Source organism: Anomalospiza imberbis, chromosome 16, assembly GCF_031753505.1.
Source record: "Anomalospiza imberbis isolate Cuckoo-Finch-1a 21T00152 chromosome 16, ASM3175350v1, whole genome shotgun sequence".
Lineage (NCBI taxonomy): Eukaryota > Metazoa > Chordata > Aves > Passeriformes > Viduidae > Anomalospiza > Anomalospiza imberbis.
In genome coordinates, this window is record NC_089696.1 from 6,353,402 (window position 1) to 6,375,516 (window position 22,115).

The window sequence follows — 22,115 nt, forward strand, 5'->3', positions numbered from 1 at the left end:
AAGAAACTGGTGCCTGGAAAGGAGCTCACAAAGCTACACTAACTTTTTCCAGCACCTCATACCTCTTTGTTTAATGACATTAGTAGAAGGAAACACATGTATCCCTTTTACATCAGTCCCACTAGTAAAAAAAAAAAAAAAAAAAGGTCATCACAAAAACACTCAAAACACTAAAACAAAGAATGGTATTCCAATTTTATTTCTTCTGCTCTCCAAAAAGCACAACTAGGAGGGCTTTAAACTTCCTGAAACACTTTTTTCATCTGCATTAACCTTTTCTTTCTACATGGTAACATTTCCATTAATAAGCATATTTTAACAAAATAATTGGTCCCTGAAAATGAAACAGCTGTAAGAGCTAAAGAGATTAGAATTCCAGTATTAATGAACTCCAGAAAAAGTGTGAATTGCTTCAGGGAAGAAACAGGCTTGGTCATTTTGGAACAGAATTTTATCCAATTTGCTGTTCAACCTTTTTTGGAGGAAAAAATACAAACAGCTCTAACCATGTGTTGTAGACCATATGTAGCATTCATTAATACATCATTTTAACCTTCCTCTCCAGCCATAGCAAATTATCAGAAAAAAGATTTTGCCCACTTCATTAAGTGTTTTAGGAAGAGTATTCTGTTCTTGCAAGAGCTTTATTTCAATTCTTTAAACACAGCCACAGAAAATAGCAAGAAAATAATGCAGCATAACTGAAGTTTTACAGTCTTCCTTTCCTAATGTTCTGCTGTATATCATGACCTGACAGCTTCTCTCAGGTACTGAGAATCCATCCTCCCACACCTTGAATCTGCACAAAAATTATAGATTCTGGAAAGCATTGCCTTCTGTAGCCTTTTTTAATAGCTATTCAGTAATAAAACCAAATTCTCAGTGATAGTTACACTCATTTCCAATTGCTCAACGAGGCCAGATAAAGTGTGATGTCTCTGAAGAACCCTTCATAGCTGAAGACTCTTCAAGTTCTGTGGACAACTGAAATCATCCTTTCCTCAGGACAGTAGTGAAAAAAAAATCATTGTACTTATATAGCAATTTCTACTCCCTTGACTAGATTACTTTCAATAATCACATTATCACCACCTCTTTATATTCACTACATATGTATTAGACCATGGCTCATTTCCCTGCATGTCATGGCAATCACTACAAACCCTTTCTCCAGAGCAAAAGAAAAAAAATATTTTAGTCCAAGAAACAACATTTTAAATTAGAGTCGGATTATTAATCAAGATATTTTCCAGTGTCAAAACCAGCTGGTTGGTCTAGAACACCTGATGATTTACAGACAGACATACCACCACACAATGGCAACAAATGTCCAGCACAGACATGAAAAACCTGTAATGTTTTGGGTTTCCAGCTGCAACTGCAACCCAGACTGCCCACAGATTTAGGTCCTATAAAGCACTGCACAGCATGTCTGACATGCAGACATCATCACCGCCGGCTTAGGCTGAGACTAAACCATGGAACACACAAGGGACCTGTTATGGATACAGCAACCTTCCAAGCATGCAGCTCCAGGGCTGGTAATGGGTTCTCCTTTTCCCTAACACACCAGGATGACAAGCAGCAAACAGCAGCATTTTTCCAAGTGGAGAGTACATCTTCATCACATCTCTCTTGAGAATTCAGTTGCTGCCTAAGGCACAAAAGAACAAAATACAAAAAGGCAGAAATCCCCGAAGAAAAGTCAAGTTCTCCTGCTTCACATAAAAAGGTAAAGATACTTTTAACTTCTGGGGAAAATGCTATGTCCTTTTCTAGGAGATGAGGCTTTAAAAGTTTTTAGAACACAGTTCACCATATTCCAACAAGAATCCCAAGGCCAGTCTCTTTCCAAGGCTGAGGAGCACAGTCCTTGACTGTCTGATAAGGAGTGCATAAGGATCCTACTCCTCCCACTTCACCTTTACCAAATCTAACACTTATATAAGCCTGACTAGATTTGGAGGCAGTGTTATAGTGTTGCATGGTTTTCTCAATCTCAAGTTTTCTGTAAATGTAAAGAAGAATGTAGAATTAGAAAGAACATGTTCATCCTTCATTGACCAGGTTCCATCACAACACCAGCCAGCTTCTTGACATTCCTGAGATTATTCAATTTCCATCTAAAAACCATTCACTACATTCAATTTCCCACCCAAGTTTCAGTTGTCTGACTCATTTTATGTTGTTTAATCAGTTTTTCTTCTTCCTGAATCCAGTCACCATATCCTCCTCCCAGGCTCATTTTTACTAGATTAAACAAAACCAACTCGCCTCATCTCCTGGAGGTGAGACTTTCATTCCTTGGTCACTTAAATAACTAACTTCTAAGCTCATTGCAGAATCAGGGCGTTTTAGAAGGTGGGAGACTAATTGCAGACAGCATTTGAGAAATTTCTCTATTTCGAATAGCTGCACTGATAGAAATTAAATACAGGAACATCCTTCCAGCTTCTGGCCCAAACACTTTTGCCACATTCAGCCAGTCCTTAACAAGATGTTACAGCTGGGTCCTGTTAATGCCATTCCTGTTTTACCCAATTATTTTTTCCTAAAATATGTATTTCTACAGCCAAAAGATAATAAATTTATATATATTAATACTTCAAACTACAAAATTTATCTAGAATATACTAAACTAAAAATGGTGGTGCTGTAAACAGGCAAAGCATGCCTGGGCTGTATTTTTAATCAAAATACAATGCAATCCAGTGAATTCACCATACTTGTTTTAGCTGTAGTCTTAACCTCAGAAAATTTCCCACCCTGGTCAACAGACATAACTAATCAAAAACTAGAATAAAAAGGCACAGTGAGCAGCACAGATTTTAATCCTATCCACCCAGTCATGGAGAGAACTGCTAAAATCTGGGTTAATCCTTCCAATCCTTAGTCAGAAATGAAAGTCTGTGCAATTGAAATAGTATGCCAGAATTAGATTTGCTTGTGCTAAGGATTTGATTAAGCCAAAAATTAAGATCTGAAATAGCTTCAGTTAAAACCAAAGTAGTGCATTCCCACTGACAGATATTATAATCCAAAAGAGTTGTTTTACTGAGACCAAACTCATAACTCTTCTCTCCACAGGAAATTAATTTGGGACAAATCCCAGACACACTGATTTTCAGAGAGTTTTGTCAAAAAAAAAAAAAAAAAAAAATAAAAATCAGCTTTTCCCCAAAGTGATGATGACAGCCATTGGACTGGAATGTCATGAATAAGGAACAGTCACTAGTGAGGAAGATCACAGAAATAAAGACAATTACTTATATTGACCTTAATATGAAGCAGATTCTCACAAACACTGGCAATTTTAACTACTTTAAGTTTGTTACTGCCCTCAAAAACATGACATAACTATTAGATATAAAATATGCATCCTATAGCTATCTACCTGTATTGGGCAGGGGATTGACTTTATTTTCAGCAAACTGAGAGATTACACATGTCAACATAGGAAATTTTAAAAATCAAGAAGGGAGGTTACCACTCTCCCAGGAACCATTTCACTTGAAGCCTCTTCATCATTTGATTAAAGCCTGCACAAATCTAAAATATTACAAATAAGTCTGCAGTTGCTGCTGCTGCAAGTCTTCAGCCTTGTCTATAGACAATTTACATCAAGGCTGAATTTTATGGTTGTTTTCTTGTTGGAATGACCTGAGAGGTCACTTCAAGACCAGAACACCAGTGATCCCCTTGAGCCTACAAATGCCATGTCTGTGCACTTGTGGAACACATCACACTGTGCAGTCCCCACGGGAGGCAAAGGCAAAGTGGCAGCAAAACTCTCAGTTACAAATATTTAAGGCCAATAGTAAGAGAATAGAGGGAAATATTCAGTTGTATTCTCCATGTCAAGATAGCCAGAGGTTTCAAGCAGTTGCATAAGCATATTTCTGTAATCTCTGTTGCTCCAAAGCTGGAAGCTTTTACTCAGGCAAGGCTCTTTGAAGTTACTTTGGGAACTGGCTCTCTGCAGATGGAGAAAACAAATGATTAAACCAGCTCAATAGGGAGCCAAGCTTACTGTACATACTTGGTTTTAAAAGAAACTAAGAGAAGGAGAATTTTTTTAATACAAACTAGAATGCTTGTTAAGAAGGAAAATATTCCACCATCTGAGCTGAAGTAGAAAAGCTACCAGAATTTTTAACTCTGTGGAATATGCAAATGAAACCTCCAAATGACCCAGTAAGGCAGAAACCTAGCTATCAAAATGAAGTTTAAATAAGTTAGTTAATAATAATCAGGTTGAACTCAAAACCAAGCAACTTGTCAACAGGGTATTTCACTAGCAATCCAGTATATCATGAGAGAACACCCCAAGTGCAGCCCTTAACAAACCAAATCATTCCTTAACCAGAGATTGCTCTTCTAAGCAGAAAATGCTTTAAGTCTATTGCATGCTTGGCCTTTCTATCTCGTATTACAAGATATTACAAGACTATGTCTGCATCTTTATGGCTGTTACATAAAGAACATATTAAGCCCTTCATTAGAAAGGAAAAACCCCCTTCATTATCTCTTTACATGGCAGCATTCAAATCTTCAGGAAAAGCAATTAAATAAGCATTAAAGGACTAATTATTTAAAGCATTTGCTTACTTTGCACTTGCTCATCATCCTTTACTTCCCAATGAAATCAATCACACCAAAGTCAGGATCCCACAGGCAAGATTTTTGCTTTCCATGTGGACTTGTGTATCTTTTTCTCATGGCAGTTTATTCCTCAGCTTTTAGAAATGCCTTTGCTGACCTAGAGAGCTTTTTTCTGCATTGCTTATTTAAAACTAAGGTTTAGCATGCCTATAACCTACTTTGTACTGTTAAAAAAATGCAGTAGAGTGTTGGAAATGTGCAAAGTTCATTCTTATTTTAGCTTAAGTTTTCCACTGTTTTCAGGCAGTGTCCACTGAGGGCTCCACTGCAGCTTAACAAATCAATAGGACCTACTCTAGAATAAGGATTGCTGAGGTGGACTCTTACACTTTATTACTGCCTGCAATCTCTTCTGCAAAAAAGGTAAACAAAAAAACAGCTTCTCTTAAGCCAGGAGTCAGCCCATAGCAGGAAGGAACAAGAAAGAATAACTTAAAACTATTTCAACAACCACACTAAAGATTGGTATGGCTTTCAATAACCAGTAAAGACACACATACTGCAGGTGACAGCTGGGACCACAAACTTCCAGCACATTCATTTAAATTTTTATTCAGAGATCATGTGATGTGTTTTTATGAGAAATGGGAATCTCGTAAAAATATCTGTATATAGAGAGTGTATATAGTGTGAAGATACTGAGCAATGGTTCAGGATATTATAACATGATTTTTTTTATTATTTGCACCTCTCCTAAATCATCTTTTGTCATTTTTTCACTGATCATTGGAAATATTTCAGCTACTCTTATACTATAAAATAGTGATAGATAGTAAAGAGCAACAGGAATCCAGGAGATTGCAAGCCTGAAGCCTGAGAAAGGTTAGAAAAGGTGTGACATTATTTTTGCAGTTGTTAAGACTGGTAAAAATGATGGGATAAGCATATCTGGAAATGGCTATGAAGATCATTTTTGTCTAACCCAAAGTGTGGAGGCAATCATGTAATTTGTATTTTCCCCTCCACAAGTAAGCTCACCCCACAAAGAGCCAACACTGTCCTTGCCTGGCTCTTCCTTGAGCTCTGTTCTCTGCAGATGCTGCTCATTTTCAGCCTCATGATCCAACCAGATGCTAGACAACATCAGGATTTGTGTCATTCAGGATCCAGAACTTTGCTCAGTGCACATAATAACAATTTAGGAACTAAGTGCCAGTGAACCTGAGTCTCAGAATGGTATTTCTAATGTAACAACACAACACATTCACATACAGGGGAGACTGCAAAATTAGCAATCACCTAAGACAGTGAGAAGAAATTTGCTTTCATATTTTTTCCTGTCAGTCTGTCCTCTCCACAAGTATTCTAAAGACCCTAATGGGAGATGCAAAATTCAGAATTGAATTAAATTATTAAAGGGAATTATGAATATATTTTGAGACTCCAGCATCTAAAAAATGCAAAGTATTAGGCACTCCCACAAAGCACCTGAACAGAGTGAATACAGATGCATAGAAAAAAGTACTTATTACTACAAATCAGAGAATTAGTGAACCCTTTCCATATTTATAGAAATGAATGCTTACACAGAACAGCATCAGTAGCCAGCCAAGTGCACTGCAAAAGACTGGGAGGGTTTTATTTCAGCAAAAGCCTATAACAGACTCCCTGTCTCAGAGGTTATACTAAAAAAAAAACCAAGAGCAGTAGGGAAATTTTAAATTGCATAAGAATGGATACAAGCAGACACTCCAATATATCAGTTTCCAGATGGTTAACTACAGCCAGACTCCCCACACTGCAACAGGAAAAGCAAAAACCTCCCTGTACAAGTACGTAAAGTAGTCAATGAATGTAGAAGGAATGACTTAGGGCTGAAAAGGATTGCCCAAAATCCCAAGGTCAGGAACCCTGAAAAGATAGAAATGGAAACTGTTCAGAATTTTGAGTAATTCTGGTTTTCTCATACTGTTTTTTCACAAAATATCACTTCCATCAGTAATTTTTATTTCTGTTTTATCACCACCTCAGTTCCCCACCAGCACTGCCCTAGCTCACCTGGCTCAGTTTATACTCTTTTCCTCTATTTCCTGCTTATTAAATAGGAATAGGTTTGGCTTAAATTCATAGGTTTTACTTTCTTCTTAGGACCCCAGAGAATTTCTATTTGCTCCAATTAAGGATTTTAGGAACTGTCTTCTGTGCTCTGTGTACTCTGAAAGAGTCCCAGTATTCCTAAAATTCAGGGATACAGAATTTTAAGCAGAGAGGTATTTCTTCCCACCCACCTTTGCTTCTGCTAGAAGTGAACTAAGGCAATAAATGAAAAAAAAAAAAAAAAAAAAGAAAAGAAAAAAAAGCCATCCTAACCAGCATGACAGTCAAGTGTGAAGTGGAAGAGCAAATGGATGGGGTGCAGCTGAAGGCTCCAGCAGAGGAGGGGGTTTGGAAGCAGCTCATGGGAGAAGGAGGTTGGCAGGCAATGGACTGGGTAAGGAAAATCCAGTCTAAGAGCAAGCGAAGAAAGCAAATATTTCTTTTTACAACTTCTGTACCAGTTTGCTGTTACAGTTTTGGGACAGAGCTTAAAGTTTCACATGCTAAGCAGAGGAGCCATGCACATCTTCCTCTGGAACCCAGATGCCACAAAAGGAAATGTCAGCCTTTTTGCAGATAACAGTAGTTAAATGCAGATAAAGGAGACAGGAGAGGATGGTAAACAGATCAAAACAAAATCAAGGACAGGGTTAGCTCATTTCCTACAAAAATAATGTCACTGCTGAAAATAAACCAGACCATCCTAAATGCTACTTGACTAGAACACAGATACTTCTCCTAATTTTGGCATTTGTTTTCTTATGATGAATTCACAAGCCTTATCTCATCCCAATTAGGTACTTCATACAGCTCTGATGCCTATGCCAACACAATTTATTCAGAACTCTTAATTATCCTCACACACAAAAAATAACATGCAATTTGTCTGGTAATTATATGTTTCTGTAACTCCTAAAAGCAACTTGTTACTTAGAGATTACCTTAATTCTATTTTCTGTCATTCCTAATGGTGTTGCAAATTTTGTCGAGCTGAAAGGTGGCTATAAAACCCCTGCTCTTTCTTCTTTCACAGTAGTTCTACATACAGAGTGTGTTTCCACTAGACATAAAATCATTGCAGTGAAAACAAAGCAGTCCTATTGCTAATTTAGTCACGTGGAAAGGCAAACTGCTCAGCCCAAATAGACAAAACTTTCCATCAATAAAGTTACAGAAATCTTGAACCAAAAGTTAGGACACTAAAAACAAACCATCACTGTCAAGAAAAGGAAGAAAAAAAAAAAAAAAAAGAAGATAAGCCGCTTTCCACTCAGCAATCCTTTGAATGAAACATGTTTCTAGAAATATCTTGCTGCAATGTGCACAAAAGGCAGGTTATAAATAGCCACAAACACTAAGCAGAGGCCATAGAGCAAGACCAGCACTGGTGCTCTCAGTCATGCTGCAGCAAGGAACCTGTGACAAGGAAACAGTTCCGCCTATCTTCATTAAAAGCCTAGAAGGAAATTACTTCCTCAAACTATAATGGAGACAGGAAGCCCAAAACACTGACTGAGGATTCATGCGGTAATGAAGCACCTCTCCAAGAAAGCTTACTCAAAACCCAAATCAAGGGATGCACAAAGTTGAGAGATATATGGTCTTGATCTGAAAAAAATTCCAAGCTACTGCAGAATGGCTGGATGTGATCCTACTGGGAAATCACACTACCGTTAGCCAATGCAGCACACCAAAGCACCACTACCTGTAGGCTCCATCCCAAGGAGCAGGCAAATCATTGAAAAATATTAAAAGCATAAAGATTACCACCTGTTTTTCTCTCACCTTTCCTTCTCCACCTTCCGCAAGGGAATCCAGGAGAAAGCAGGGAGAAGTACCTGCATGTATATCAAAAAAAAACAGACCTCAATTTCTCAGGTCTGATTGTCATGAAACAAAAGATGTTGCACAAAAGAAATGGAGATTGATTTGGAGCTGTATGCAGAATATTACAATGTTTTAGTCAAATCTCATCCAGAACCCTTTAATGCGTTTCTCAGTGTGTTACAGCCAAAAGGAAGTGTACCTCTGTTTTGAATTTGCCCACTGAAAAACATGTTAATCTTGCTAAGCAAGACTGAACAATGTACAACCGAATGGGGTTACTGCCATGCTCTAGAAGTTTATGACCAGTCTGACCTCAGATATGTTGCTGGATTTCCTAAATTTAGTTCAGTCTCTGTAGCTGTCGAAGAGAACAGAAAGTAAATGGATTATACCAACCATCTACATATGTACATTCATGAATTATTTCTTTAATCTGCAAGTGGAGCAGAAAGTATCAGCATGCAAATAAAATCTTAGTCAAATTTGGACTAGAAACTGTTCCTTTTTCAAGATGTTTAAATAATTTACAGAGGTTGATCAGGGAACCCCATTTACCCCTCAGCCCAGGAGCCCAGAAAGGACAGATCTTTCTCCAGAGGAATTTTGCTCTTCCCCAAATAAGAGACAACTTGTACACCGGGAACCTCCTCCTCCCTCCACATACTGAGGCTTTTTGATCGCTTAAGCTTCATGTGTATGGAAGGTACAGAAAAAATTGCTGTAGAGAAAGGAGACAATGTTAACTGCATACCAAACTTACAGCAGCTGGGCACCAACCAACCCCATCAGCAACTTGGAATATCACATTTGCATATCAGCAAAACTCATTTTCCTACTGGTTGTTCAGCTTTTATACCACATTTCTGCACACTTCAATTTCTCTCTAAAACAATTCCCCTTCTAACTAACCACTCTTATTTCCAGTTCTGGTTTCACAGAGTCTGAGTTTCACTTTTTCCCTGACGCAGAGTATCAAGTCTGAGGACAGAGGAAGACACATCCTGCATTTCCCAAAGGATACAAACCATTTTCCTTGAAAGAGTGGGGAGACCAGAGCATAACCCCTGAGCAGCACTGTCCCCCCAGGGCCATGAGAGCCCAGCTGGGGGTCCCCCTTGAGAAGCCAGAGGGGCCTGGGCTGGGGGGTGAGCGCAGTGCAGAACTGGAGCTCTCTGCACTCAGGGAATTGAGCCACATGCAGTTTTACAAGCTGTGCCTCCAGCTTATGCACCTCAACTGCAAGCACAGGGGTTTTCTCCTAAGGACATTAAGTCTAATTCTAATATAAATAGCCAATGATGCTGCTGCAGCTTTATGTATTTATTTCAGGGAAGAACAGAAGAAAATATCTCAAGGATTTAAACAAACAATATGGTGACAGATGGTGTGGAGACAATCCAGGCTGGGCTCTCTCAGTAAAATCCACACAACTTCATAGCTCCAGGGAAGAGTAGAGACAGGGCAGAAAGGAGGAGGGAAGAGGGGAAGGGAAAGAATACACACAAACCAGATGACCACAGATTTGTAAAAAATACAAGCTACAGGCTGCACAGTTTTTCTGAGCATCTATACAAAGCCCTTTGTATCATCACCACATAGGCAGATCTATCCCAGAGTCTTCCAAGCAAAATCAAAAAAATTACAGAGAAATTCTTCACATTAAATTGTTAGTTCAAATAAGTGACAAAACACACTAATGAACTGTCTATTCAAATAATCTAAGCATAGTCAAAAATAATTAATACATGAAACATAAAAAAATGTGTTTGACGTTATATCAAAGCCCTTCTGTTCTGTACATGTACACTGCATAATTTTAGACTTTCAGGTACATTCTCTGGATATATTCTAATTGCCAGAAAATTGCTATGTATTTTGTAATGGTCTGTGATTATTTTATAGCTTAAAAGGAATAATTTTTAATTTTGTATTTGAGAATGTTCTTGGGAAAAAAAATTCCAAAGATGCCACCAGGAATTTCTGCAAGATGAAAATCATGCTGAAGGTCTTGTGTCCTACTTTCACAGCCCAGGAGTCTGCTGTGTTGTAATTACCCATAGGCAGGCAATAGTTTGGAGAGATTTCATGGGTGATCTACAACAGGGACTTGCTAGCAGTTTTAAGACGCTGCTGCTCAAAACAAATATACTTAAAGATTTCTATTTTCAAGAACCGTAAGAACAGTCTGAAGAGAAAGAAAACAGGACCTTTGAGATGAAAATATATAGCTTACTGCAAAGGACTAAAGCGAAGGCAAACACTCCTCTCTCCTAAATGAGTGGTGTATAGAAACCAACCCTGCACCCTCAGCTCAGCTGCAGATTTAAGCAAACTAAGATATCAGGAACTTATCCACACCTAAACTGCATGAAAAATCAAGCAAACTCTAGAAGACTTCCATTTCCTACAACCTGCTCATTAGTTACCAAAATTCCTAATCTTTTCAAAACTACCTTCCTTCTACTCCAGAAAAATAAACTAAACATCCCTCCCTTGAGCGCCATAAGAGTGATAGTTCAGTCTACTCTTGCAGTATTCCAGAAATTCATCCATGTTTTCCTTCACTGAATTAAGAGGGATAAACTTAGGTGGACAAGAGAATGAGGAATAATATAATCACCTCTAAGAAAATACATCGCTAGGAAAACCTTTTAGAAAAAGGAGTGGGAGAAAGACAGAAAGCAAAGCTCACATCATTAACAGAATGCTCCTCTGAGTTCCAAGACCCAGCTGAAAGCAGCAAACCCTCCCAGCCATGCCAGTACAGGAATAGCAACGTCTAAACCAGCAGCTCTATATCCCAACCACCTCACCCTGGCACAGCACTGCCTCCTGAGGAGGAAAACCACAGGATATTGTATCCACTCACTTCATTCACCTCAGCAGGACAAATCTCAGGCAGGTTTTTAACATTTAATACCACTGATTACAGAATGTGCAAAAGGTACTACCACAAATTGCATTCTAGGTCTAAAAATCTTATGGATGTGCAAGACTTTCTTAAAAGTACATCTAGATTGGCTTTATGGATATGGACAAGTAAACAGATTTGCAAGGAGGTCAGTGCTACATTTCTATTGCAGCTCAAAATAAAAATTAGAATATCTGAAGGTTATTCTTCCCATAGGGACCTTCACACAGCTAGAAAGGAAGAAAATCAAATTCAATTGCTTCTTTAAATGAGTCAGAAGCTGGAAATATTGTGTGCAACAGACTATGTAGTAGTGCAAGCTACTATGTCTAGACCTGAAACAGCAGTTATATGAATACTGCTATTTTTGCACTAAAGTATTTATTAACCTGTGGTTTAATCTCCCAAACAAAGCCAACATGAGTACCATGCACATCGGCCAGCAGTAAGGGGGGATGGTGCTGTTGAGTAAGAAATGACACAGACTCACCAGGTTTGCACAGCATCTCACTTCACTTCCAAAATCCCTCTTTTATACACTGTTCTGATACAGACAGCCCAGATTGGTCAATTAATCAATCCATTTCACCTGATCAGCTCATTAACAAAAAGGCCTTTCTTATAAAGAATCTTTGAGAAAAACAGGACAACAGAGAGGAGGAAAACACCACCTGCAGGTTGTTTATAATAACGAGTGATCATTGTTTATCTTCAACTCCCAACAAGCAAATCCTGGGAAAATTTATCTAGTTTCCTTGCTCCCTGACCAGGCTGTCACATCCACAGAGAGGGAAGGAAAAGTTGGTATTATAGAAAATCTTAAATGTACAATTTTCTATAATGAAATACAGAACTGCTTTTACAGGCCAACTGAACAGGCTGGACAGAAATCTACAAATGCATGTGGCAGGCATATGAACTAATGAGCACATTCCATGTAGTATGACCTCCAGAAAAGATTCTACAATAAAAAACAAATACAACACCCCCCCTGCCATCCATCAAACAATGTCGAAAGCATTAGGAGTTGAAGCACACTTACACAGAGTACAAAAGTTAAGTGTGGCTTTTGAACCTTTTAGGTCCTTTAGAGAATCCATGCGCCATGGAGACATTTGGGAAAGAAGCTGGAGGAGGTGTGGAGGAACTTTAAGTTCATCCAAGTCACATACAGACAAGGGAGCATGAATGCTCCAGAGCCAGGAGTCCGGGTGGGCTCTGATCACAGCTCCTTAGAGCTCTGGTTCGAACAAGTGCAGCACAATTTTTTGCCTCTCAAATGAGCTAAAACAAAACAATTCCAGCTATACCTATAATGAGATGAAAATGACAAGTAATGCAAACATCTGCAAGTATTTCACTGAAGTACCTAAAAAATCACCACCAACAGAATGCAAGATTTCAAAGTACAGTTTCAGTCAGTGCTTACTAACAATTAGATGCCTTATTTATGACCTGTCCCGGCAGTGCTCCAGGGCACGGGGGCCCAGGGGATGGACTGAACGTGAATCAGCACTGCTCCCTTTCGGTGGCACAGCCGAACCAGGCTGCGGCAGCAGCAGCACGGCAGCTCCTCCAGGGAGGGACTGCTCCCCTCGCAGGACTCACAGGGCCATCTCTGCAGTCCCCTGTCCTATTTGGGGTCTCCCCATACAAGACACCAGTGTATCCAAGGAAGTCCAAGGGACTGCAGGTGCAAGCCAGGAAAGCGACAGGTAAGGAGCGCTGTAACTGCACCCTACAATGGCACTGAGACAGAGTTGGACTCAGATTCACAGCAAAAGAACAAAAGCCTGTGGTATCAAGGGAAACTCTAATGAGATAAAAGGAAAATATTTGCATGGTGAGAGAGGTTAATTACTGCAACAGATTGCCCAGAGAGGCCGTGGTATCTACTTCCAGAGAGGTATTCAAAACTTGACTGGATGATCTGATTTCGGTATTAGCTCGTCAGAGAGCAAGGGCTGGGTTAGACAACCTCCAGCAATCCTGTCTAACCTCCATGGCTCTCATAGAATCATTATGCAATAATATATAGCAATTACCTTTTGGAAAAGCAGTTAGTTATTTTGCATAACATTTCCAGATCTGTTTCAAGAAGTATCACTTTGTGATAGACCTTCCAGAAAATTACCCTCATCCTTAACATTCTTGACTATGTTATAACTCTGAGTGCTTCCACAACAATAAAATGCCTCAAATTATGTCTTCCAGAAAGACTTCTGGGAAGATTTAGGTTTGCAATTGGCAAAGGCAGTATGGTTCAAAGACATAAATATTGCTGGACAATACGTAGGGATAATTTTCCGACATGTGAAGAAGTAAGTCTTTTAGCATTGACACAGAATTAACCATGATATTCTGTTAAAAAAAAAAAAGAAAGTATCACAAATACTACCATTATAATCATAGCATGTGGTGAAACAAAGGTAACTATGTTTGAAACCAAATGCTCAAGTCAGAAAACAGTTCCTAAGCAATGTTTGTGCTGAGATGTCTCAAATGTCAAGAGATACAAGATGAATAAACAGCCAGCCTGTTTTCAGCATCCTCCAAGGGATGCTGATGCACAGCAGGTTGGCACAGATGCCCCAGACAATTCTCATCTTGTTTCAGTAGACTATCCCACATCTGAATATGTTTGAAGTGCGTGGCAGAATTGGGGACCAAAGCCAAGGAGCAGTTCATTGGCAGGAGAGCTCCTGCCAAGAGCAGGTGATAAAATCAGCTGGAGCAGAGCATGTGGCACTGTCCAAAGGGTATCTCTGCAGCACAGTCAGGCTCAGGTAAGTACCATAAACCCCCAGGTGTTCCATTGGTTTGTTGGTAGGGTTTGGACAGCTGATGTCAGGTGAAAATTGATCAGCGAGGTTCAGAAAACATTCCAGTTTGGTTGGCTTCACATGCCTGTCTGTTTTCCATGTCTGAATCATGCAAAATCTCTCCTCAGATGGTGCAGGCAAACTCTGAGCAAACTGATGCAGAGCTGGGCTGGCAAAGGAGGCAGTCTAGACAACACACCACTCACCCCAGATGTTCAGACAGGGACGCAGTGCTTCAAAAGCTGTATGTCCTGCATTACTCACTGCAAACTCCAAATGTGGCCATACCTCATTCTTAGAAATATAAAACAACTTTTTTTTTACAGATATGGCTCTTCAGTCAAGATTCACATTGACATAATATTTAATAGCCACAGAGAATATGGTAGCTTATCTCCTCTGAGTCATTCAGTGAAGACTTCAGCAGTATAGAGCATTATAAATGAGATCCTATTCCTGTGCCCTCCGTTTAGTTGAGTTCAGCATCACAAAACAACCACCTGGCACAGAACTCATATGCTAAGGACATAAATGAAATGGCCTTATTAGAGTGCCAGAGCACTACATCCACAAGCAGCAGTGGGACCAGGCACCTTTTGCATAGCCAGGCATCTCAATGCATGAGACTTAAAATAATCTTCACAAGTCAGCCAACACCTATGTGTGCCAGCTAAAATCCTGTCAGTGACTTGAAATGTTTCATATTTCCAATCCTTTTCCCTCAGATTTCATCTCCCCATCTTTATGACAGCACTGTGAATTTCAGCTTCATCTCCAAGGAATTCATTCCTAAATGAATGGTTAATTGAGTGACACCTGCAAGTCTCATTACTGAGATGTTCCAAGCCCCATTGCAAGACACTGCACATTGTAAAGGTCAGGTTGAAAATTAAGGCAATATTAGTTACATGAACAAACAATTCCTTTAGCCAATTTAAGCTACTGAAGACCGCTGTTAGATTGTTTTAACAAACAAAAGACAATTTTGATTTCCCAAATGGAAATCTTAGAAGCTAAATTTCAGCAGGAAAGTTTGCTAATAAAACTTTGATAACCCCTAAAATAAAACAGTGATACAATAATGATGATATTAGCATACAGAGAAAATAGTAGCAATTTACTGAGACAAAAAAATAGACTGTTTCATTTTCTAGAGGCTCTTATATAAAAGTAAAAATAGATCTGTATCAGTAACATCCTGCATCTGCTACAGATTGAAGATGATTCTGTAAGAATTTCTTCCAGTGTTTCATCACTTAGCCCTGGCTGAGATCAAGTGTTCTTACACTGGTAGACACAGTTAAGTGAAATATGTATCAAATAGAACACTAAATACATATAAACCCAGTTTTAAAAGACAAGTAAATCTGCACTGTAATTTAAAAGCACATGAAATAACTGCCTCTGTAATTCGGTCACTGCAATTGCATTTAAGATAGCAGCATTGACTGTAATGATCTTTCTGTATAAATCAAGATGTCAATAGCCATCTCTGCTATAATTCCGCACTTATTGTCCTCCCTTGTATGACAAGTTCTAAAGGAAGATCATTCAAAATAGCAAGAGAAACAGACCTCTTATCCCAATGGGAAAAAAGTCTTTTCCAGAGCTAAGAAGTTTCCAAAGTTCAAAGCTGATTCCTCAATCATAACTAACCCTGTTTCTTTTCCCCCTTACTTCACAAAATAATATATCTGGACCACTTCCTTTTCAGATGTGTTCAGAGAACCTTTTACTATTGTAAGAAAAAATAATAGTCAATTAATAAGGAACCCTAAAGTACGGCAATATCAGGAAAAAAGTTACAATTAACATTAAAGATCCTCAAGTGCTGGCAAATCAGTGACCTCCCACATCTGCACTCCCTTTGAGCTCTCCTCTCTTACACCACAGTGGGAGCTCCTCTGACTTTCAGGCGAGGCAGAGTCCCCAGCAGAGCTCAGCCCTGCACCGAGTGCCTGTTTCAGGAGCAGCAGCAATCACCTCACAACATCAACGCTGCAGTGCCAGCAAGGAGTTCTTAAAAATTGTTACAAGTTAAGGAACTTGAGACGTGAGTCACTTTTACTCTTCCAGTCTTACAACAGATTATATAAAAATATGTTTTCCAACAAGACCATTTATCATTATCTCCAGATTTCAGACAGCCCTTACTGGATTTTCATGAACTACAGTAGCAAAGTAGAACTATCCAGTTAGCAAAAATATAATTCAATAAATTCTTGGAATGAAGTGATTCAAGTGTGCATGACTACTTAATTCAGATACTGTAGTGAATCACTAAAGCCGAGCTTATTATTGTCCTATTATTACTGTTGCACCCAGATACATTCAGGTCGATTGCTTGCTATTTTTTATAAGCACCACAGAACATCTGCTTACAGTTTTACATCTTATCCTCAAAATCAGTTTATGAACCTACTATTAGGAGGCTGTTTTTACATGTATTGATCATATTAGCTATTAAAGTTTTTTAACTGACCATCATTTCATGTGCTGGAGAGTAGTATTTCATTAGGGCTGCCTTTATAGTGTTAGTTGAGTTTCAGGCATGAGCCCCAAAATATTTCTGAATATTTGATGAGCCATCAACAAAGACACCATTATGCATACTTTTTCTTTTTTTAAGTACAGAGAGAGAATTAAGAGCAACTTTTTTGAACTGCTTGTAGCAATTATTCATGATAGAGACCAATACAATGAAGGACATCAGAACAGCAAGAGCTCTTAATAAATTTTCCTACCTTATCTGCCATTATCATGGAGGCCCCACCATGAATCCCAAGAATTGGAATAGAAGTCTGAGATGAAATAAAATCCAGAATCTGAGCTACTGCCTCCTGATCAGTGTCATCTCCAAAAACCACTCCATGGATCTTGGTGCCTGACATCAAGTCACAAACATGTGTTATGATGCTCTTAGGGTCAGTCTGGTTCACAAGAAGAGTTACTACATTGATATCAACAGTCAGGTCTGCTGCCATTTCCCTGGTCCAGAGAGCTCTGATATCTCTCTCTGTTATATACTTGGTCCTTCCCAGAATCACTGCAATGTTCAGGATGGGATAATTTTTCTCTGCTCCACGAACAAGATCCAAAGGTGCCAGAAGAGCTTGGAGTACCAGGAGAGCACAGCCAATTTTCCTCATCTTTGCCAGCTTTATCCCCTGTAAAAGCGATCACAATGTATAAGAACAACATAGAGAAAAATATATATACTGCATATCTTCAAAGAAGGTTTTAAACAGAAAGCTTCTGGGCATAATGCAAACTTTAGCAGCTTTTTATAATGCATCCTTCACCTTAGTTCCAAGTCAAGCCTCTTATATCCTATCAAAAACTTGGCTTGATGACAGTATTACAGCTGGTCTTCCACAAGCAAGGCAAAAACTGTATCAGAAGTTCAGAGAAAAGACCCATTAACATTCTTCCCGGATAGCCAACGAAATTAAAATGATTGACATCATTAAAAAAAAACGACATTATCATCCTTCTCTTTAACCTTGCTGTGCTAAAATAGGTGAAAGAAATCTTTTTCCATCCAGAATATTTTCCTTCATCCTGGACAGCTATTAAAACTTTAGTCACAGTCTATCAGAGAGAGGTATTTTAGCTCAAAATGACAGAAGTGAGCCAGAGGTCTGCTGGAAACCCCAGTCCACGCACTCCATGTATCTCACAGCAACCCAAACCCATGCTGTTTTATTTCTGAAGATCCCTCCTGGGCAGCCGCTGCTTAAGGAATCCTACTGCATTTCTGGAACTGATTCAAAAGCACAATATTCTGTCTTAATTCTTTTCTGTCCCCTCCTGCAGCATTCAGAACTTGAGCATCTCAGAACTGCTGATCTCGGGCACAAAGTTGTCCCTAGTGTTGAAGGGGAGGGTGTTCCATAAATGAGCATCACTGCATTGGTTACCTCATGTCTTCGCTGAATCTCTGTAGGGAGCTGAATATAGACGGAGTAGGATGGGGAGAGAGGTGAGCCACAGAAGGGATCTGAACTATCTGAAGGAGGGAGAAGGAGAGCAGGTCTGACTCTGCAAGATCTCCCCCTGTTTCTGTGCCCCGGGGGATTATTTCCACCCCCATAACTGGCTCTCTGCTAGCTGCAAGAAGGGAGTCCCTGTGCCACATAAAGCCAAGCTTGTTGCAGAGCGTCACGCAGAGCACACAAGCGGGGCTGTCCAATCAGGGGTGGCATTTTTCAGATCTCCCCTCTCATCCTGCCAGCCCTATCTCCATCCTCAGTCACAGCCGTCTGCTGCTGAAACACACAGCCAGACCGGGGCTTGCAGCATCACCACCTCCTTTCGGGGCACACAAGGAGACGGGAACTCGACAGGGCATTTAACTGCACATCAGTGCCCCTGCGCTGCCTGACCACTGCGGGCCAGGCTCCCGCCGACCGCCGCCACACCAGCGGGGCACGGAGCGCGGTGGAACAGCAAACCGAACTGCCCCGGCTACCCACCCCCCCACCCCCCGAGCCCCAGAAAGGCTCAGGGCCCCCCGAGCCCCCGCTCCGAGCCCCGCTCCGAGCCCCCGCTCCGAGCCCCGCTCCGAGCCCCCGCTCCGAGCCCCCGCGGGCACGGCTCGCTGGTGCCCGGGAGCGCGCCCCGGGAGCGCGCCCCGGCGGGCCGGCCGCGGCGCGAGGGCGCCCCCCTGCGGGCGCGGGCCGCACGTACCCAGCGCCTCAGGAGACGGAGCGGCGGCGGCTGCCGGAGGTGCCGGTGCTGCTGTCGGTGTCGCTGCAGGACATGTCGCGACCGCGGGCATGTCGCGCCCCTCGCTGCCCGGGCTCAGGGGCGGCCTCCGCGCCGCTGGCCGCACGCGTGATCCCCTTCGCAGCCTGCGAGCGACATCGCATCCCGGGAGAGCAGCTACGTGGACAGGGAGACAGGCAAGGGGGGGCTGGACACGGTGGGGACGGGACGGGACAGCGGGGGGAGAAGAGGAACGAGGAGAAGCCGTTAGTCAGGTTGCAGATTTGACAGGAGAAAAATAAATATCCTTCAATCGCAGGCGTATGTGAACGGAAATAAAGTGACTACACTCAAAAGTTCCCCCCTTCACTCAGATGTCAGCTCTTTGCTAAAAGCAGCTCCGTGAGCCCACAGCCGTCCGGGATACGTCCCTCACCCTATCCAGGTCAGGAAAATCCTGAGCTCCCAACTGCCCGTTTGCTTCCAAGTGAGATGGACGGGTTTGAGCGCTAAGGGAGGAGACATCCAACCTGGAAAGCGCAGCTAGAAGCAAACTAATTAACATGAGCAAGGGCAGGAGTTTTCTTGGCAGGTTCAAAACAAGCATAACCTGGAGCACAGCTAAAGCGGTGTGGGATAAAGCTCTTTTCGCTCCTGAAACAGAACAGCTTCATTCCAAATTGCCCCTAAACAAACCCAGGGAGACACTATAGCAGAGCCCGCCACGGAAAAACTCGATTGCTCTGTTTTTTTCATTCACAATTCCCAGCAAATATGCATGAAGGCAGTTCTCCAAGCAACCCCAGCTCTATGTAGGACGCTGGCGCGCCAGGCAAAGCAGCCGGCATTCCCTAACCGCCCTCGGTGCTGGCGGGGCACTCGGAGCGCAGCCCCGGTCGGCGGGAGCCGGCCCCGCCGAGAGCCCTGCGCGGCGCCCGGGGCTGCGCGCGATCCGGGCTCCCCACCGGGCGATACTTACTGCATTCTCCCTCCACATAGTTCCAGTTTAAAGATCCTCAAAGTCATCTCAGTAGATTCCTTTGCAAACAATGAAGTGGAAAATAGGTCCCTTAACGCCTGGATTTCATCCTGCAACTTGTTCCCACCGCAGTAAATAGCAGCCCGGCAGCTCTTTATCGCTTGAAATCCCGCATGATCAAGTTTTAGCAGAGCCATTGCAACTGAGATTCGCTTTTTACTTTTGGCAAGAGGCATTTAAGCGTCTTCATCTTTTTTTATCTTTTCTTTTCTTTTTTTTTTTTTTTTTTTTCTCTCGTCTCTTATTTTAAATTGCGATATTGCCGCAGCAGTTCCCCAGGACGGCAGGCACGGAGCCCCCGCGCTGCTCTCGGCTCCTTGGAAGCGGCGGGGACTGGCGGCACGGAGTCCGGGAGGTGCGGCGGGCTCCGCCCGGGGCCGCCTGCGCGGCGCTGCGGGCTGCGCCCGGCCCGCTCCGCTCCGCCGCCCCCGGCACCGCCGCCCTTGCAGGGGCGCAGCTCACGGCCGCCCTGGCAAACCCAGAGCAGCCGCGGATACTTTGAAGGCTTCTCCCCCAGCCCACCCCCCGCCCTGCTCTGCTTGCACAAGCACCAGCGAATGAGTCAGACGCAGGCGATCGGGGGAGGGGGTGTCAGATCTGGGGGAACGGCGAGAACACCGGGTTTGGGGCACAGGAGCGGCAAACTCGAGCGCTCTCCCTGCAGTAACATCCCCAGCGAATGGTTGGTAGCCCAGGAAACCCCAGTGTTCTCCTTTCCCTTGATGCAGGGGCTGTCAAGCAGAAATCCCTGCCGTGGTGCTCAGGGGAATGAATGTGGAGCAGCAGCTTACACACTAAAAGCAGCCCTAAAAGCTCCAGACAGCAGCCAAATATCGCAAAAAAGCTCTGTAGAAGTTGGTTCCATCTGCGCATCCCTGCTGCTCCATCCTCCTTTCGACATCCCCCATTTCAAAGCCTAGAGCCTATTTCTCCATCTCCCATTCCCTCTCACAGCCCTGGTGTCAAGCCCACCTGGCCTTAGAGCAATTCTTGCCTCCCTGCCCACACCACAGCCCACCTAAACCTCCCTCCACCACACACGACTGTGCCTTCTCCCTCACTCCACTGCTCTCCTGCTTTTTCCTTTCCACCATCCTGCTCCAGCTGCCATAACTTATTTTGTTTAGCACAAATGAATGTGCCAGATAAGTACCACAGAGGGATGGCCTCTTCCATGCTCCATCCTTTACAGCCACGTTCATTCCCACACTGAATACTTCAGAGTAAGGCAAAGTCACACGTTTTGACAGACCCCCCACTCCTATGCCAGAGGAAACTTTTGGGTTCAAATAGGATAATGCCAAATGCTCACCCTCTGAAGTTTGCTTTTCACTACATTAAGACACAGAACACCAAGAAATCTCTCCCAAAGACATTTAACAACACATCAGCTTTACTGCTCTTGACAGTCTCATCATTGAATTCCCTGATAGGTCTTTGCCTGGTTTTTTTTCCTCCTTTGAAAGATCTCACCTCCTAACTTATTTAGGGATTACTTCCTCAGACATTACATTAGTCTTTCTAAGCAAAGCAATTAAGCAGCTTCAACTGCCTTTTTTTTTTTTTTTTAATGTTTGATGTTTTAATGCATCTCTGCATTTCACCCTGGATGAACATTTTCCCCCTGTAAATATTATAGTGATGTTTGTCACGGTTACTGGAGATGAGGTTGCAGTTCCATCCTTGTGTAAGGGTTATTTCAGTGTGATCATTCAGGAGATTTACTGGAACAGCAGCAATAACAGATTCAAAATCCTCAAATGCAAGTGACATTCACAATGGTGAAAAATTGCAGCTCTAACATTAGCCTATGTTTAAAATACAAAAAGGCCCGTGGTGTTTTTGGGAAATACTTAGTATACAATATACTTAGTGTACAATACACTGAGTCTAATGTTGTGAAAGAGCAATACAAAAAATACCCACATTTTCTAACTTCAGAGCTATATGATTTTTATTAATCCAAATTTAGAAATAGTTTAGTGTTATTTCCAAATATTTTTCCTCAATTACTCTCATAAAATTTCGTGAAACATCACGATAAAACAGTCCAAATTTACAAATTAGAATTAGAATAGAACATATTAAAAGTTTGTGCAAACACAGTGGG

General features: G+C 41.7%; 1 protein-coding gene across 3 annotated transcripts in view; it reads right to left on the bottom strand.

Moving 5' to 3' along the window:
* The window catches only part of GRIN2A (glutamate ionotropic receptor NMDA type subunit 2A), a 161,853-nt gene extending 141,335 nt beyond the window's left edge, over positions 1 to 20,518 (bottom strand). For all 3 annotated transcript variants that reach the window (XM_068206730.1, XM_068206729.1, XM_068206728.1), the window contains exons 1-3: positions 19,946 to 20,518; positions 18,949 to 19,174; positions 17,004 to 17,426 (exon numbers count right to left, since the gene is read on the bottom strand). In XM_068206730.1, the coding sequence (XP_068062831.1) occupies positions 17,004 to 17,408 (405 nt within the window). In that variant the 5' untranslated portion in view covers positions 17,409 to 17,426; positions 18,949 to 19,174; positions 19,946 to 20,518. The remainder of the gene's footprint in view (positions 1 to 17,003; positions 17,427 to 18,948; positions 19,175 to 19,945) is intronic.
* Between the last annotated feature and the right edge of the window lie 1,597 nt (positions 20,519 to 22,115).